This window comes from Strongyloides ratti, assembly GCF_001040885.1.
Source record: "Strongyloides ratti genome assembly S_ratti_ED321, chromosome : 2".
Lineage (NCBI taxonomy): Eukaryota > Metazoa > Nematoda > Chromadorea > Rhabditida > Strongyloididae > Strongyloides > Strongyloides ratti.
In genome coordinates, this window is record NC_037308.1 from 2,632,167 (window position 1) to 2,650,185 (window position 18,019).

An 18,019-nucleotide genomic window follows, 5' to 3' on the forward strand; every position below is an offset into this window, starting at 1 on the left:
CATGACATGATAAAGTATCAGATCCTTTGACTTTTCTCCTTTCATAGTCATGCTGAATTTTAAAACTTTAACATTTTGAAGACTAGTTGGAAGCTCCTCCAAACATTTAACAGTAACATTTCCATAAGTTTGGTTTTTTTCTGGCCAATATAACAATTTATTTTTTGTTTCTGGGTCTTCATCACTATCTTGATAAATCATTGAAATAACAACTGCGACATCCTCTTTGTAAAATAACTCCCAAAAATATTTTACATTTTCAGGTGCTGGTCCATCAGAAATTATATATTTTCTTTCCGGTGAGACATCATTTATGTAATGAGCTCTTATTTCTCCAAAGATTGATTTGAAACATTTGACCAAAGAAGTGTCAAAAAGAGTACTTGTATTGAATTCAACCTCTTCATCACCTTCTATTTTCTTTAAAAACGATTGCTTCTTCAATACATCCGGAATATATTTTTTGCTTTGAACAATCTTACAGTACTCTTCCAAATTTGCATTTGATAATTCTTTCCACAATGCAAATATATTGGGGTATTTAGATGCTAATTTCTTTCTTCTAATATGTAATTTTATTGCCTTAAGAAATATTAATACACTGATGCCAACAAAGACTAAGATACCAATAATAACACTTCCAACAATAATAGAAATTGCACCAGTAGTTCCAAATGTTTCCTTAAATTTTTCAAATCGTGATTTTTTAACTTTATTTATAGTTACTTTATCTTCATCCACATTTAAATATCTTTTTCCATTTTCATCTACTTCAAAACTTGCTTTGTCATTATGTAAAAACGAGTGAATTAATGTGACTTCTCCATTTGGTGTTTTGTAGAGACATTTTAAAGTTGTATTAAAATTCGAAACATCTGATGTGAAGACAAAATCACCAGAGCGATACAAACCATCATGTGCTACTCCATTAGCATTCAACTCAGTTAGATTAACTATCTTTTTGTTAATATAATCAACTGAATAAAGGTATCCAAAACTGAATCTATTGATTGAGCAATTTGGTCTGACCACCGTCTCATTTGATGCGTAGAGAATATACTCCAATGGAAATTTAAAGTTTTCTTGTGGTGGTGCGAAATAGAAGATCTTCATTATCATACGGTTGCTTCCAGTCGACAGCCAATTGTAAGAAAATTTTAAAAGCTCATATCCATTTAATGAGAAGGTTCCCTTGGTAGTTTTGTTGGAGTTTGGTACTTCTTTAACTCCATTCTTTGTAAAAATAACTTTAGTTATTAAAATTTCTTCGTTTTTATAAAAATCTTTTAAATTTGGTTGATTTGTTAAAAGGAGTTGAATTTCAAGAAACCTTTCCAAGTAGTCGAATTTAATAACATCAATTTTTGTTCCATTCACTTTTCTTTGAGTTGAATTGTATCCTTTAACTAAAATTTTTGGTCTGTCATTGACAGCTCTAAAGATCATACAAGGCTCTGCAATCTCCTTTTCATAAGTATCTTCAGGTATTGTAAACAGATAATAAAGTTTGTTTACATGCGGCAACTCATCCAACGTTATCAACTCCCCATCAACTTTATTGAGTTGAAATAATTTGCCTTCCTTGTCCTTTGTAAATTTTAAAATCTTTTTTTCATCATTGCCACATTGTTCGGTAATTGGAAGTTGGTTTATTATCTTCTCTCGTTTTGCCATCATATAGGGCTTTGGAGCGGATTGCCAGTTGAAACTAAACTTCCAATTATAGTACGCTAACCTCTCGTCACTGTGCATTATTGTAATATTTCCACAATAAATTAGATTAGGTTCAGATGCAGTATATAGTGATAGTATCCAATTAAATAGATCTCTTGTGTCTGAATACATTAAGCCCGATCTTACAAGTAATTTATTTTCCTTGAAATTATCCATAGTATTTTGATGTTTGTATTCAGAACCAGGACATTTTAAAAGAATGACGTCCGAGTTGGCTGCAAACCTTAGATTTACTGGAAAAGTAGTTTTGTTGATTTTCTTTGGAACCGTAGGAAAAAAGGTTCTATAAATACCTTCTTCACACTGTGTGAAAATTGGTAGAAGTAGCAGCAGGCAGATTGTTTTAAACTGGTGAATATCCAGAAACATAGTAAATTGTTTTTTGCTAAAAAACACGAAGATTTAATAACTTTTCAAATGATAAAAAATTGAATATTTTCCTCTATTTATTCAAAATTTTTAACAAAATTAACATTTTCTTTAAATAATATTCATATTTTATCAAATTATAGGTAAAAAAAACGTTCTAATGTAAATGACCCTCTTTAAAGTTAATTGATATTACTATGTTATTACAGCTAAAGGATGTACTTTGTACTAACATAGAAATTTAGATAAATTCAAAAAGAAATATAATTTGAAATAGTATGATTATGATTGAATATATCTATTTTTCTATGACTTCAATTGATCAACTAAATGCTATGTTTTAAATGTTTAATTAATGAATGCTTTTTAGTAAAATTAAAATAGAAATTCATTAAATTTTATAACGTTCTAGAAACTTATAATTATAAAAAAATTTTAAATATCATTTTTATTCAAAAAAATATACAATAATTGAATAAATATGATAACAATTAATTATTTAAATTTTATATTAAATATTTTTGAAACCAATTTTTTGTGAACATTATACAATTTAAAAATATTATGATGTTTAATTGATAAAGAAAAAAATTGAAACTGTTTTTTGAATTAACTAAAAAATAACAGATAAAAATTTTTTGTATCAAATAAAACTACTTATCAAATTTTGCTTAACATAAACGCATTTATTTAACAGTTTTCTATACTCTACGTTTAATTAATAAACATGTTATTTTTTATAGTAGTATATTGTAATATATTTCTTGGCTTAATTTTAGAGCCACTGATGTACTAGAATTTTTTTTTGAATATTTGAATATCATACATATGTATAATTTTTTTTAAAATTACAATGTTGATTTAATAAAAATTTTTTATACTAGAAGAAAAAATAAATAAAAAAAAATAAGTAATTAAAAAAAACAACTTTTTTTTGGAATTTGAATATGCTATTGTAGTCATTCGATAGCCTTTGAAATGGGATGAATTTTGAATATAATCAACAATGTTCTAAAATTGAATGTTCATGAGTTATAAGCTGTCCAAGTTGAGGGCGAAATTGGGGAATATTTTTTTTATAAATTTTGACTTCCATGATAATATTGTAAATGCTAAAGATAAACAATTGATTCTAGATCACTTTTTTACGAGAAATTCATTAAGCCTTGTTTAAATTCCATTTCAATTTATAAACTCGACATATTATATGTAATATATTCTAGAAATAATTTAAAAAATGTCTTTAATATTCATGTTCATGATGTGTTTGATGCATGAAGCGTTGTGAAATGCTTCTCTACTATTCTTTAATTATATTCAACAACGCTAAAATTTTTTTAATTTCTATAATTTTTTTTGAAACATAATGCTTGATAATTTTTTTGCATTAAGTTCTTTATAGTCATTTTTTATGTTTCATAATTAAGTAAAGATTGAAAAAAAATTTTAAACTAGATATTGTATGAAAACAGGTTTGATTTTAAATGAAAAACTTGCTTACTTTCACCTTCGTTTTTGATCGAGATACAACTGGCAAAGGAATTGTTTTTAAAATAATTTTTTTAATATCTCTGTTGAAATTTATTGTATGCCAATGAAGCAATTGACATTTGATTTCACTTTGTATTTTTATCTTAAAAAAATGTATTATTTTTGCTTTTGAAAGAGATATAAAAAATTACTGAAAAACTTTTAATTCATAAGTTAATCTTTTATATGATACTAATTTGAACGTCATAGAAATTTTTTCATGTATATTTTAATAAATAATTATATTTCAGTTTTTACTCATCAAAAAATATAATACACGATGGTAACCCAATTTATCTTACAATAAATCTAAATGTATGAATAAAAAATAACAAAGTTTTAATGATAAATTATTATAAAATAATTTTATGAAAGTAAAATATATATTAAAAATCATTAATTGGAAATTATTTTTTTTTCTTAGTGTTGCAATTTATATATTGATCTTGGTGGACATGAACAATAAGCTAAAATAAAAAAGAAATATATTATGTGATAAAACTTAATTATAAAATTTAACATACCAGCATCTGGTCCAGGTAAACCTGGATTTCCTTGTTTGCCTGGTATTCCATCATTTCCTGGAATACCTGGTTTGCCAGGTGAACCAGGTAACCCTTGCGAACCTGGAACTCCACTTTTTCCAATTTTCCCTTCTTTTCCTGGCTTTCCTGGTTGACCAATCTTTCCTGGAACACCTTTTTGACCTGGTTTTCCTTTCCCTTTTTTTCCATTAGAACCTGGAGGACCTGGATTACCGTCTTTTCCTTTTGGTCCTGGTGGTCCAGGATTTCCTGGAGGACCACGTCTACCTCCATCACCTGGTAAACCTGGCATACCACAAGAGCCTTCTTCACCATCTATTCCTGGTGGTCCTGGTTCACCATCAGGTCCTTTTAATCCAGGAGGTCCTGGAGGACATTTAACACAATCTTTAGACAATTCAGGACATTTAATTGGTTCAAATGTTAAAGTATTATCTTCCCCTTTAGGTCCTGGGTTTCCTGGAATACCATTTTTTCCTGGTAATCCTCTTGGACCAGGTGGTCCTGGTTTACATATTGGTTTTGGTAATGGTTTACATTGACAATATGATGGAAGTTCATTAAAATTTTGACGTTTACGTCTAAATATACTATTAAATGGATTTTCTTTAGGTTTAGAAGGTGGTGTTATAGATATTTGTATATTCATTAATTCATCCCAAGCATTATCAGTATCAATTTTAAAATAATGAACTGAATCAAAAACATCATTTTGAATATCAATCATAATATAGTAAAGTTTATATATTACATTACAAAAAATAAATAATCCTGATATGGAGAAAAATGAGGCAATAAGTACAATTATTTTTGCTCTATTAGTCATCTAAAATTACAATAATAGTTTAGAAAATGACTTTTAGTGATGAAGAAAATATATTTATAAAATAAATTCATTAAATAACTAGTCATAGGTTGTACATCATAATATATAACAATGATAAAATAAAAACCAATTGAAATTTAAATGTCCATTTATTTTATAAAATTATTTAAAAAGAGAAAACTGTGTTTTAAATAATAAGAATAATTTAAAATATAATGTAAATAAATTATATTATTTTGATGAATATATATTTAATTATTCATGAAAGTAAAAAGTTATTTATTTATGTCTAAATTAAAAACACTTAGAAAATAAATATTTTTTTAAATATTTATAATCAATCTTTAATATAAATTTTAAAGTACTAAAAAAACAATTATAAAAACAGGAATAAAATAAGATAAACTTATGGATTATAATAATCATTTTTATAGTTTACTTAATTTTTTATATCTATCTCTTAATGTAAATGCAGCCAGTTTTGGTTGGCGTTGTCTGGTAAAAACACCTTTATGATTTCCATAAGCTCTTGTAACACTTGGAGCTGTCATGAAATCTGCAAAATTCCATATCATTTCACCAGCTAATATTTTAGAAGAGTATAGATTATCTAAAGCTTTATGTGTTTCAATAATTAATTCATTTTGATAGTTTGTTGTAAAATCTACAGATGGTAATGATTCTAGACCACTTATAGCATCTGCACCATACTCTGTTATAATTAATGGAACATTATATTTTTTTTTCCAATTAGTAAGATCATAAACAAGACTTGAATTAATTATTTCTAAATATCCCATATTATTATACCATCCATAATATCTATTTACACATATAAAATCCATATATTTAGCTGATTTATCATTTCCATACCCTGTTGGACCATATACAGCAGTAACTGGTCTTGTTGAATCTAATTCTTTTGCTGTTTTATACATTTGATAAAAATATTTTGCACTATCATTTGTTGTACTCCATGGTTCATTAGCTAATGACCATGCAATAATAGATGGATGATTTCTATCTCTTGCTATCATTTCTTTTATCATAGTTTGATGAAGTTCAATTAAATTTGTTTTACTAAAATATTTAAGACCAACTGCTGGTGTTTCTGTTATTACAACAATTCCTCTTCTATCTGCTTCATATGCTCTTTCTTCAGAATATGGATAATGTGATGTTCTATAACAATTACCATTCATCCATTGTAAAAGATTTAAATCTCTTGTCATAATAACACGATCAAAACCACGTCCTCGAATATCACTATCTTCATGCATACCAAAACCAAGACAATAAAATTTTTTATCATTTATTAATATAGAATTACTATTTAAATCAACTTTTCTAAAACCAAATGTTTCTATATATTTATCATATATAATTGTTTTATCTTTTGATATTATATCAATAATAAATTTATATAAAGTTGAATTTCCATATCCACGAGGCCACCATAATTTTGGTTGATTAATTTTTATATTACCATAATAATTATTAATACCACTATGAATAATATTATTTTCTTCATCAATAATTGTTATATTACATATATATGAAAATTTTTCATCTTTTTCTATATCAATACTTTTATTATATTTTTTTTTATCAAATATTCCTTTATCAATTTTTATTTTATACTTTAAATAACCATTTATATTATTAGCATCAATTATAATACTTTGAATAAAATAATTATTTAATTTAACAACATAAACACTACGTAAAATTCCAGCATAATTAAAAAAATCAAAACCTGGTGTTGTAGTAAAAAATCCTTTAGGATAACTATCACCTGATTTATATTGAAATTCTCCAGGTGGTATAGTATCATGACTAAGAGTATTATTAACAGCAACTGTTATAATGTTTATATTATTACATATAAAAAATACTTCACTTTCAAATGGAAGGTGACCTCCAGTATGTGACATAACATGTTCATTATTTAAAAACTATTAAAAGATTATTTTATGATATTATTTTTTTTTTTTAAATATAACTTACAACAACAGCATTATAATTTACACTTCCAAAACGTAAAAAAAATCTTTTATTACAATCATCATTTGTTACAATATATTCTTTTTGATACCATACCCAACCAACATGATCACGTAAATTTTGATCTTCATTAATATCATTATATGCTGAAGGTACTGGCATAACACTACTATTACTAAATAATTTTAAATTTAATTTATACCATTTATTAATAAATCCATAACCTATAGAATTTTTAGGTTCTTTAACAAATGTCCATAAACCATCTAATAAATCATAAGATCTTACTTGATTTTTTTGTGGAAAAAGAATACATTTAATAGATATCAATTGTAATATAATTAATATAATACAATATATAAAATATTGCATTATATCATTAAAAATAAGATAAATAAATTTATCTATTAAATAAAATATATTTTTAAATGATTAAAAAATAAAATATAAAAAAAATGTTTATAAATTTCAATCTTTACTTATTATAAATTGTTGATATATATTTTTTAAACAAATACTTATATAATTAAACTCAATGTCATATATTTAGATATGATTGTCTATCTTAAAGTTACAATCATATTATAAAATCAAGATTGCTCCCTTTTTTTTTTTTTAATAGCTTTTTTTATATAATTTATATTATTATAGTTTATGAAGATATTATGTTACAATGTAATCAAAGATTATTATCATTTAAAAGATATTGTAAAAAGAAATATTGATAAAATATTTATAAATATCATTCCTACTATCATTATTAGTTCTTTTTTTGAGGGAATCTCTTTGAAATAATAGATTGACCATAAACTATTTATAAGAAGTGGAATAAAAGTAAAAATTTGATATGATATTTGGTATAATTTTGTATAATTTGAAAGATTATAAAATGATATAATAAAATTAACACCAAATAATATTAATAAAAAACCTGAAAAAAAAGATGGTAAGATAAGTCTTGTATCAATTGTAAGAGCTCCCTTTTGATAAGTTGTATATATTATAAAAAATATAAATGATGATAAGAATGTTCCAAGAGCATGGGAAAATATTGTACTTGGCATATAAATAAGAGATTGCTATAAAAAAAATTTTTTTTTTAAATAAGAAATATTTAATAAAATTTACAGTATTAAAATTGTAAGGATAAAAAGTAACAGATAAACATATACCAGTACTTATTGCAGCACCAATACTTATAATTCGTTTTGATGATGTTAATGAATGTATATTTTGAAAATCATTATATTGTTTTAAATCATATGAAAATGTTGTTGATGATTCCATTGTAAAATTTTCTCCACTTATTGGTATGTCATTATCTTTATTATGATTAAATTCATTTGGCATTGTTTTAACAAAAAATACACCAATAATTGGTAAAAATAAAAATATAATTCCAATATATTGTGCAAAAGGCATATCTGTTGAGGAAGCAATTTCTCCATAAAGATTAAAAAATGAGAAAAACCAAAATGATATAATAATAACAGAATTCCATATAATAAATAATAAACAACTTCCTATATTATTTATTATAGGTATTAATAAAACTAAAGTTAATGATAAAAAAAATCCTCCAATAAAATCTGAATAACGAATATGAGGAAATCCTTGAATAGCTTGAACAATAGCACCAAAAAATACAAGTGATATTGAAATAAGAAATTGAATTACTTGTCCTATAAAAATTTTTATTAAATTATAGATTAAAAAAAAATTATAAAAAGTTTACCATCTTTAGAAAAATATTTTCTAATAGGTACTAATGATGAACCTAAAGAAAATGAACCAATAAATCCACATATAATACCAAAAGCAAGTTTATAAACATCTGACTTTTCCTCATACTCTTCAGTAATAGTTTCATTAAAATTTTGTATAATAATTTCACTTATATTAGGCATATGTCCACTCAAAAATAATTCTTTCATCAATTTTATGAAAATAATTTTTAAAACTGGAACATTATTCTATTTATATAAACTTTATTCATATAATTTCTAATTGATATGATAAGCTTCTGTTATATATCAAATATTTTACAGTTATAAAATGTTAATGTATTGTTTTCAAGTACTCTATTATTGTTATTATAATGTTTATATCATATGAAAAATTATAATAACCGTTTGTATAAATTATTGTCCCTCTTCTAAAATTAACTAGTTTCAGAATTGTATTAAAAGTAGGTTATTTTTATATAATTTACATATAATAATATGTCTTTTTAATTAAAAAAAAAAACTTTTTAATATAGTTTACTGTTAATAATATTATTATAATTACTTTTTTGTTAAATAAAATAACTTTTTTTTATTCTAATATTCAATAAAAAGTAAACAAAAATTATTAGATAATATTTAAAAATTTATGATATTATAAAATAAAAAAAATATATAGTAAAATAAAAACAATATTTAAATATATAATATAAAAGATTAATAATATTTTATAATCAAATATTATTTTATGATTTTTACTTTTATCATGAATAATCTTTATAATATTGTAATGTTTTTTAAACATTTAAAGAAATTTAGATAAGTTAACGCTATTACACTTATATATTGTTATCTTGATATATTTTTTTTTATTATGTTATTGTTTAACTTAAGGATATGAAAAATATTTAATGATTAATAACATAAAGTAATGCCGTTTTTTAATAAAGAAAAATTTTTTTAATATTAAATTCTTTAACTTACAAATAATGCTTATTAGTTAATTGTTATAAAATTTTTTATAATATAGTGTAAATAAAAATAGAAAAAAAAGGAAGATAAAAAACAATTAAAAAAGTAATAATTGATCAAAAAACTTTTCGCTTATTAAGTGTTTAAATCATTTTTACATATCATTCAACATTGATGATTCGTGTTTATTTATTATTATATAAAATAATCTTAAATTTCCTTTGAATTTTTTTTTATAAAAAAAAACACTTAAAAAAATAAATATTTATAAAAGATTTTTTTATAAGAATTTTTAATTGTAAAAAATATAGTTATTTATATAATTATTTCAGTTAATAAAAACTTTTATTTTTATCACTAGTGAAAATCATTTATTCTTTTATATTATTTTAAAATAAATTAATATTATTATAACAAATTATTTTCACTTACAATTTTAGTATATTATTATATGCCTTAATTGTTAAATAAAATAAACTTTTCTTTAAAATTTATTTAATATAATGTAAATTAATAAATAAATATAATTATAGTGACAAATAATTGTTTATCTTATTATAAATAAGAAAACCGACAAGTTATTATTATTAAAAAAAATCGGCATATTTTTATTAATAATAAATAAATTACTTCAAAAAAATTAATCATACAAAGGCAAAATGTAAAAAGGCTTAAAACTATAATTTTAAAGAATGCTAGATATAAATTTTTATTTAAAATGTTACGCCTAAAAAAGATCATAATAATTAAAGAAAAAGTATATTAAAAGAAAAAATTATTTACACATCTTCAGACTAGTATTGTCTATATTAAACTAGTTTTATGACTTAAAAATATAAAACTTTTTCTATTAGAATCCAGTATTTCATAGTGTTTATAAACTTTTAAGAAACTGTTATACAATGGAGGTATTAAAAAATTATAATTTTTTTATTAGTAAGATTGTTACTTATCAAAATTTTATCAAATATTATATTTAGTATAAATATTTTTTTTATTAATTACAATAAATAAAAAAATTTTTTTCAGTTACAAGTTGTACTTAATATACAAAACTGTAAAATATTTATCATACTGTATGTGTAAAAACAGTACCCGTATACTATAAAAAAAAATTTATAAACTGTATGTTAACTATATGTTAATAATAAATTTATTAAAAAATTTCAACATTATTTTTAATTTAATTAGACATTTAAAAAATTTATCAAGTTTCTATAAATTATGTTTTTTTGACATCATATTATATACACATAATATATGGGAAATTTGTTCAAAATTATACACTTATATTAATATTAAAAAAATAATATTTTAGGAGTAATTTATTATCACTAGAATAATTGAGTTCTTCTTCTAATCTTATTTTTTATTGGTAAAAATTCATATATGTTAAAATAAATTGTTATCAACTTATTGATTAAATTAAACACCACGTTTTATGATTTTTAACAAATGACATTTTTGCATTTAATTTCCTCTATGATTAAATGTTTTTTTTTTTTCTTAAATTAATAGAATTTATTTTTATATCTTAAAAAGAATAGTAAGTAATATTCAAAAAAGACAATATAAAATTGTTATAATATTATATCAATGATATAAATTATAGTAAATGATTGTTAATATTCTTAATAAAAAAAACAATTTTAATTGATTGTTGAATTAAATGATTAAATATAGTTGTTCTTTCAAAAACTAACATTCATAAGTATAAATGATCGTTTACATGTGTACGACTGCATCTAAATGCTAATCATTGATGTTTTTAAGAAAATTTTTTTTTATAGAATAGTAATTTATACCAAAAGGTAAAAAAATTATTTTTTTCTAATATCGTAATTTTCATGGAAAAATATTATAATTTTCAATCAAATTTTTTTTTCTATTTTTAAAGTAAAAATTATTTTATTTCTATTTTATATAAATATTATGAGATTATTATTTTTATTTAATAGAAATATATAATATTGATGATTTCTTTCTTCTTATATTACAAATAAAATGTATATATATTATCATATATTACTTTTATCTTAAATAGTAATCTAAATTATATATAAAAATTTTTATTTTTAATTTTGTAATATAATATATAATCATGAATTTTTATTTGTTATTATAATTAAATTATTTTACAAAATATTTTTTTTCTTTTTAACTTATCAAGTACTTTTTATACTGAGATAATAAAATTGTAGAAATAAAAAATTTTCTCAGATGTATATAAAATTTGATATAATATTATAAACTTTTTCTACCATATTTAAGAATCTTTAGAATTTTATAAATTATAGTAGAAAATTTTCTTTACAACTTAATAGTTGTATTTTATTTTTTTTTTTAATTGAACTTTGTATTAAACCAATAATTTCTCAGTAAAATGTTAACCATTTTTTTTTAAGATGAATTAATTTTTACTCCTTGTCTTTAGTGTTGCAAAGTACATTATTTTAGTTTTATCATAGTGAGGATATAATATTATATATATAAACAGCAATTATAATTTTTTGTCAAAATATTTTATTTTAGTGAAATATACACTTTTATCTATCATGAATTAAATTGAATTTTATGTTTGTGTCAAACTATAATATATTGCTAGTGATTCTTTAATGTTACTTTTTGTGTAGTAATTGTTAAGACATTTTTTAACAAGTTTTTTTTCTCATTAAAATAATATTAATTATATAATTTTTTCCTTTAACATTTACGCTTAATTTTTGGAGAGGAAAAATTTTTTCAAAATTAAAAAAATATGATTTTTAAAGTATAGGTAATGTAGTAGCATAAATGATATTTTTTTTTTAATTTATAAATGAAATATAATGGTACATCTAATAATATTATATATATATATATATATAATAGTATTAGTTTTTAATACAATTTAATTTTGTTGTTATTGAAAAATATTTTTATTTTTATATTATATAAATATTTAACCTTAAAAAAAATAAATCAAACTTTTTAGCTAGAAGTTTTCGACGTATTTTATTTAATTTCGCATTTTTTTTTATTTTTTCCAAATATTTTTAACACAAAGTAATTTCAGTTAATAACTTCAAAGTTTTTTAAAGACTATTTTTGCAAAGTTAACATGTCCAGAAAAAGAAATATGGCTTCATTAAATGACAAAAGGGATTTGTCAAAATTAATTCAAGAAATAGAAAGTGGTGATATATTTATTAAAGATTTTATCAAAGATTACAATACTAATGGATTCCAGAAAGAGAAATTTTTAAATTTTTGTAAACAATTTATGGAAATGGAGGAAGTTAGTAATCGAGTTTTATTACACAATCAATTACATTATTTTTCTTATAATTTAATGAAAAAGACTATTAATAACGATGACTACATTCACAAATTAGCAACTCTTATTTTTAAAAAATCTTTGTACATTGCTTTTAATTTTAATTGGTCTTTTGGTGATAATCATGATATGTATGAAAAAATTACGTGTATGTTTCCTGATTGTAATTTTGATTTTACCACTTTAAATATGAAAGATGTATATAAAGAATATCTTTCATTAATTTGTACAATTGACAAGGAAATAAGGTAAGTTAACCATATTATTTTAATAATTTTTTTTTTTATTATTGTAGAACATATGATGATAACCTAACTAAAAATAGTTTACCTAAAAGCCCAAAGGCAACGACTGATGATAGTAACAATTGCATAATTTTTTCAAAATATGATAAACCAAAAACTCCGAATAATAGAGCGACAAATACATCGGAATCTTTAGATATTTGTAGCTCTGCTAAAAAACCAAAATCTCTAACTTCTTCTATCAGCAAACCAATAGAAGAAATTATTAATAAAACTGAAACAATTTTTGATGATTTGTGGTATGATGATTTTTGGAAATCAAAACAAAAGTGGTTATTTGATAAATTATCAGAACATTTTAAGATCTCTCTTTATCAGAAAGAAAATCTTTCTTCAATTTTAACTACTTATATAAAACATCTTATTAAAAGAAATGTATTAGAGTTTACAGATGTAAAAAAAGCCAAAGAAGCTATTAATAAATCTATATATAAAATGTATACATTCATTATTTACAAAGATTCTGGAAAAAAATTATTTGATGATATTTTGAGTGGTAAAGTTACTGGAAGACAACTTTCAAAATATAGAAATGAAGATTTATCTGAAAAAAAAGATTCATTTGCAACAAATGAAATAATTTACAATAGTGAATTACTTAATCTACCTGCTATACAAACATTTCCATGTAAAAAATGTGCAACTATGCACAGTAAAAATGATACCTGCCGAAGAGATGATTAAGTTTATTATTATTTATTATTTATTATTTTACATATATTTATTATCGTATATTTTTGATATTTTATTTAAAGCTATCTTTCTATTCTAAATAATGAATTTTTTTTATGCATATCATAAAAATACCCATTTATTATAGTTAAGTTCTTTTTCTAGGACTTTTTCTAGATATTATATTTACACATACAATTTTTTTTATCAAGTATCAGTTGTTTATTTTCTTTTCCCATTGTATGCTAAATAAAAACTTTTTGTTAAAATATTTTTTTTTATTTTATAATTATTTTAAATTAAAATAATAATTTATATTAACTTATGTTATATAATTAATACAAAAAAGTTTTTTGTGTATTTTTTTAATTTTATTATTATTTTTCACTCTTTTTTTAATTTTAAAATAGTAACAAACAAATTAATGAAATAATTTAAATTTATATAAAATATAATAATTATCAAATTATTTTAAAAAAGATATATAGATAATAGTAAAATAAATTATAAGGTATTTGTAATATAGATGATTTCTCTTGATGCTAGAAGTATAAATAAAAACAAGTAAAAATTTATATATCTTCTTTTTTAAATCATCATGATCAAAATTAAAAACATTTAACTCCGAACTCAACACTGGGTTATTATAAAAAAAATAACTGTCAATTTAATTTTTCTACTATTTTTTATAATATTATCTTTAAAAAAAAAGCAAAAAGCAAAAAAACAAAACTCAAATAATTATCATTTAACGCAGAGCCTTTAAAACTGCAATTATATAAAGTTTTTATATTTCTTTTAATGGCCTTTTTACAATAACAAAAAAAATTTTTTCTAATAGTATGCTTATTCGATGTGGAGATGTTTAAAAATTTAACGATTTTTGTAGTTTTTTTTTAATAGTAGAAGCATTTGAAAATTTCTTGATCTAAAGCACTAATGATAAGAAAAATAAAACACTAACATAGCCTATCTCAAAGGACAAATTTTTTTAACATAAAACGTTGCAAAAAAATACATTACATCGTTTATTAGTTAATGATAATTAAAAACAATTAATTTTGAAAATTTTTTCTATTGACAAAAATTTTTATAATCAAAGTACAAATTGCTGCTTCACCTACCATATTTAGCTTCTTCAGACTATTTTCTATTTTTAAAGTAAAATAAAATAACTAAATAAGCATGATTATTATTAAAAAAAAGTCCAACAGATTGTAAATGGTTATTTTAACGTCCTTGAAAATAGTCACTTTCAAAAAAGCATTGAAACATTTGAATTTCAATAAAAAAAAATTCATTAAATTTGAGCGAGAATATATTTAATAATATTGATATTAGCAGATCAAAATACTTTGTTTATCATAGTGAATCCGAAAACTATGGTGTTAATATTTTTAATTTTTATAAATAATTTTATAAAATATGTTTGTTTGCAGAATAAAAATTTATTTCTATAAAAAATTCTAATTATAACTTTTATTGTTAAATACTTTATTGATAATGTTGTTTTTATTAATAAGAAACTTAAGAATTTCTATATCTCATAGCGATTAATGCGTTGGGAAAATGTTTCCATATATTAAATTACTATATATTATAAATATTTTTTAATATTAGATTATTGTAAATTATGGATGATCAAACACAGAAAGATGTTGTTTTAAATGACAAAATTGGACATTATTTTGGTGATCTAAATATGACTAATTTGACGGATCAACAATTTCTCGATGAATGGGGAAGAATTTTAATAAATCCTGAGTATGTTTAATTTTTAAAGTTTTATATGATATGTTTTTTAGACAACCAATGAAAAGGAGGTTTATGGCTTTGATGCAGTTACGTTCAGCACCATGTAATCGTTCCGCCAATTGGATTGTTCGTGCATTTCTAGATGATTCTGCACTTCTTAAACATGAACTTGCTTTTTGTTTAGGACAAATGAGAGCAAAAGTTGCCATACCAACTTTATTTGATATTTTAAAGAAGAAAGATGAAGATCCAATGGTTCGTCATGAAGCAGCAGAAGCTTTAGGTGCTATGGGTGATCCTACTGTTATAAATGAATTAAAACCATTTCTGGAAGATTCAAATAGAGAAGTTCGCGAGACAGTAGAATTAGCTATTGAACGATTAAAATTTTTTGAAGATAAGCCTAAAGGTTTTATTGATGGTAATGATAAATTTTACAATACTGTTGATCCTGCACCTCCAATGGAAAATAATAATGTAGATGAATTAGAAAAAATTCTTACAGATCCAAATGAAAAACTTTTTAATAGATATAGAGCTTTATTTGCATTAAGAAATTTAAGTACAGATGAATCAATTATGGCTATTTCACGGGCACTTGAATGTGAAGGTGCTTTATTAAAACATGAGATAGCATATGTTCTTGGACAAATTCAATCACCATTAGCTGTTGAAGAATTGACAAAAAAATTGAAAAATGAGGATGAATTACCCATGGTTAGACATGAAGCTGCAGAAGCTTTAGGTTCTATTGGAACTAAAAAGTGTGAAGAAATTTTGACAGAACATATAAAAGATAGTGAAAGAGTTGTTAGAGAAAGTGTTGAAGTTGCAATGTCAATTGTAGATTATAACCAGAATGGTGAACCAATTTTTGAATTTGTAAAAGAGTAAAAAAAAAAGTAATTAAATATTATTTGTTATTAAATTGTTTATTTTATTTTATTAACAATGTTTTAAAGAGTATATTTAAAATTTTTATTTTGGTATATATTCCATATATATATTTATTTATTTTATAATTTTAATGAAAAATTTATATTGAAAAATATTTAGAAAAATGCTTAAAAGAACTATACAAAGAGCACAACATAATGCAATATTTGTTAGACATATAATGGCTTCAATTAATGAACCTAGTGAAATTAAAGCAACTCATGTTGGAAAGCTTTATACAGTACCTAATGATGTAGTACTTAAACTGGATTTTAATAAAGTTCTTCCTTCAAAATTTAGTAGTCAAATTGATACACTTTCAGAATGTTCTTGGTTAATTAGACAACCATTTGTTGAAATATTAAATGAATTTTCTAATATAACAAAAGAAACTCCAGTTTCTAGATTTGTATTATATGGAAGATTTGGTACTGGAAAAAGTATTACACTTTATCAATTGATACATTATGCACATTCTCAAAAATGGGTTATTATGAATATTAAAAGTGTTTTAGATATAACTAGAAGAGTAACAGAAACACAAGAAAACAAACATAATGAGGGAAAATTAGATACTCCAAATCATGCAGTTAATGCACTTACATTATTTAAAGTTCAAAATCAACATATATGGGACAAGCTTGGTGAAATTAAAACAACTAAAGATTATATATGGACAAAAAATGATAAGACATCTGCTGGTAAACCTTTAACAGATATTGTTGAAATGGGTTTGTCATCACCTATAGTCTCAACTGATTGCTTTGGAGCTTTGATTGATGAATTAAAATATTGTTCAACAAATGGAGATATCAAAATATTAGTAGCCATTGATGATGCCAATTCTCTTTATGGAAAAACAAATTTTAAAAAACTTGACGGTAGTTATGCTTTACCTAATGATCTAAGTATGGTATGTCATTTAAAAAAGTTTTTTGATAAAGATTGGAAAAATGGAGCTTTAGTAATGGTTGCCGATGAAAAAGAATTTAAAGATGCTAGAGATATTTTAACAGTTCCCTTAGTTACACCTTTAGAATTATTTGGAGAAGCTGGTTATGATGACATATACCCATTTATAGGTATACAAACAAAAAATTATAATGAAAAAGAAATTGATGCAATTTATAATTATTATAAATCAAAAAATTGGCTTGCAACACCAGCAGCAAACACAGAAAAAGGAAAAACACAATTAACTTATATATCAGCATTCAACCCATACTATTTTGAAAGACTATGTGCTTTTGTTTAAATTGTTAATAAAAAAAAAACATTAGGAAATACCTACTTTTTATTTTTAAAAAAATAAAATATTTTAAATTATAAAT

At 22.1% G+C, this 18,019-nt stretch overlaps 7 protein-coding genes across 7 annotated transcripts in view; 3 read left to right on the plus strand and 4 right to left on the minus strand.

The window, feature by feature from the left end:
* Positions 1-1,890, minus strand: part of SRAE_2000082300 (Protein-tyrosine phosphatase, receptor/non-receptor type domain-containing protein) — a gene marked incomplete at both ends in the record, with an annotated part of 4,310 nt that extends 2,420 nt beyond the window's left edge. The window contains one exon of the mRNA XM_024651702.1: positions 32-1,890. Within this exon, the coding sequence (XP_024505353.1) occupies positions 32-1,890 (1,859 nt within the window). The remainder of the gene's footprint in view (positions 1-31) is intronic.
* Positions 1,891-4,053: 2,163 nt separating this feature from the next.
* SRAE_2000082400 (Collagen triple helix repeat-containing protein) lies at positions 4,054-4,905 on the minus strand (the record flags this gene model as incomplete). The annotated part of the gene is made up of 2 exons (XM_024651703.1): positions 4,054-4,100; positions 4,158-4,905. 2 exons carry the CDS (start codon positions 4,903-4,905, stop codon positions 4,054-4,056), a joined length of 795 nt encoding a protein of 264 aa, XP_024505354.1.
* Positions 4,906-5,432: 527 nt separating this feature from the next.
* Positions 5,433-7,380, minus strand: SRAE_2000082500 (Glycoside hydrolase, family 2 and Glycoside hydrolase, family 2, immunoglobulin-like beta-sandwich domain and Glycoside hydrolase, family 2, TIM barrel domain and Glycosyl hydrolases family 2, sugar binding domain and Galactose-binding domain-like and Glycoside hydrolase, catalytic domain and Glycoside hydrolase, family 2/20, immunoglobulin-like beta-sandwich domain and Glycoside hydrolase, superfamily domain-containing protein; the record flags this gene model as incomplete). The annotated part of the gene is made up of 2 exons (XM_024651704.1): positions 5,433-6,959; positions 7,012-7,380. 2 exons carry the CDS (start codon positions 7,378-7,380, stop codon positions 5,433-5,435), a joined length of 1,896 nt encoding a protein of 631 aa, XP_024505355.1.
* A 320-nt stretch (positions 7,381-7,700) lies between these two features.
* SRAE_2000082600 (Transmembrane protein 144) lies at positions 7,701-8,942 on the minus strand (the record flags this gene model as incomplete). Its single annotated transcript, XM_024651705.1, has 3 exons — positions 7,701-8,087; positions 8,137-8,690; positions 8,744-8,942. 3 exons carry the CDS (start codon positions 8,940-8,942, stop codon positions 7,701-7,703), a joined length of 1,140 nt encoding a protein of 379 aa, XP_024505356.1.
* Positions 8,943-12,822: 3,880 nt separating this feature from the next.
* On the plus strand, positions 12,823-14,009 carry SRAE_2000082700 (Hypothetical protein; the record flags this gene model as incomplete). Its single annotated transcript, XM_024651706.1, has 2 exons — positions 12,823-13,268; positions 13,316-14,009. 2 exons carry the CDS (start codon positions 12,823-12,825, stop codon positions 14,007-14,009), a joined length of 1,140 nt encoding a protein of 379 aa, XP_024505357.1.
* Positions 14,010-15,630: 1,621 nt separating this feature from the next.
* SRAE_2000082800 (Deoxyhypusine hydroxylase) lies at positions 15,631-16,646 on the plus strand (the record flags this gene model as incomplete). Its single annotated transcript, XM_024651708.1, has 2 exons — positions 15,631-15,761; positions 15,803-16,646. 2 exons carry the CDS (start codon positions 15,631-15,633, stop codon positions 16,644-16,646), a joined length of 975 nt encoding a protein of 324 aa, XP_024505358.1.
* Positions 16,647-16,812: 166 nt separating this feature from the next.
* Positions 16,813-17,943, plus strand: SRAE_2000082900 (28S ribosomal protein S29, mitochondrial; the record flags this gene model as incomplete). The annotated part of the gene is made up of 1 exon (XM_024651709.1): positions 16,813-17,943. One exon carries the CDS (start codon positions 16,813-16,815, stop codon positions 17,941-17,943), a length of 1,131 nt encoding a protein of 376 aa, XP_024505359.1.
* Positions 17,944-18,019: the final 76 nt, after the last annotated feature.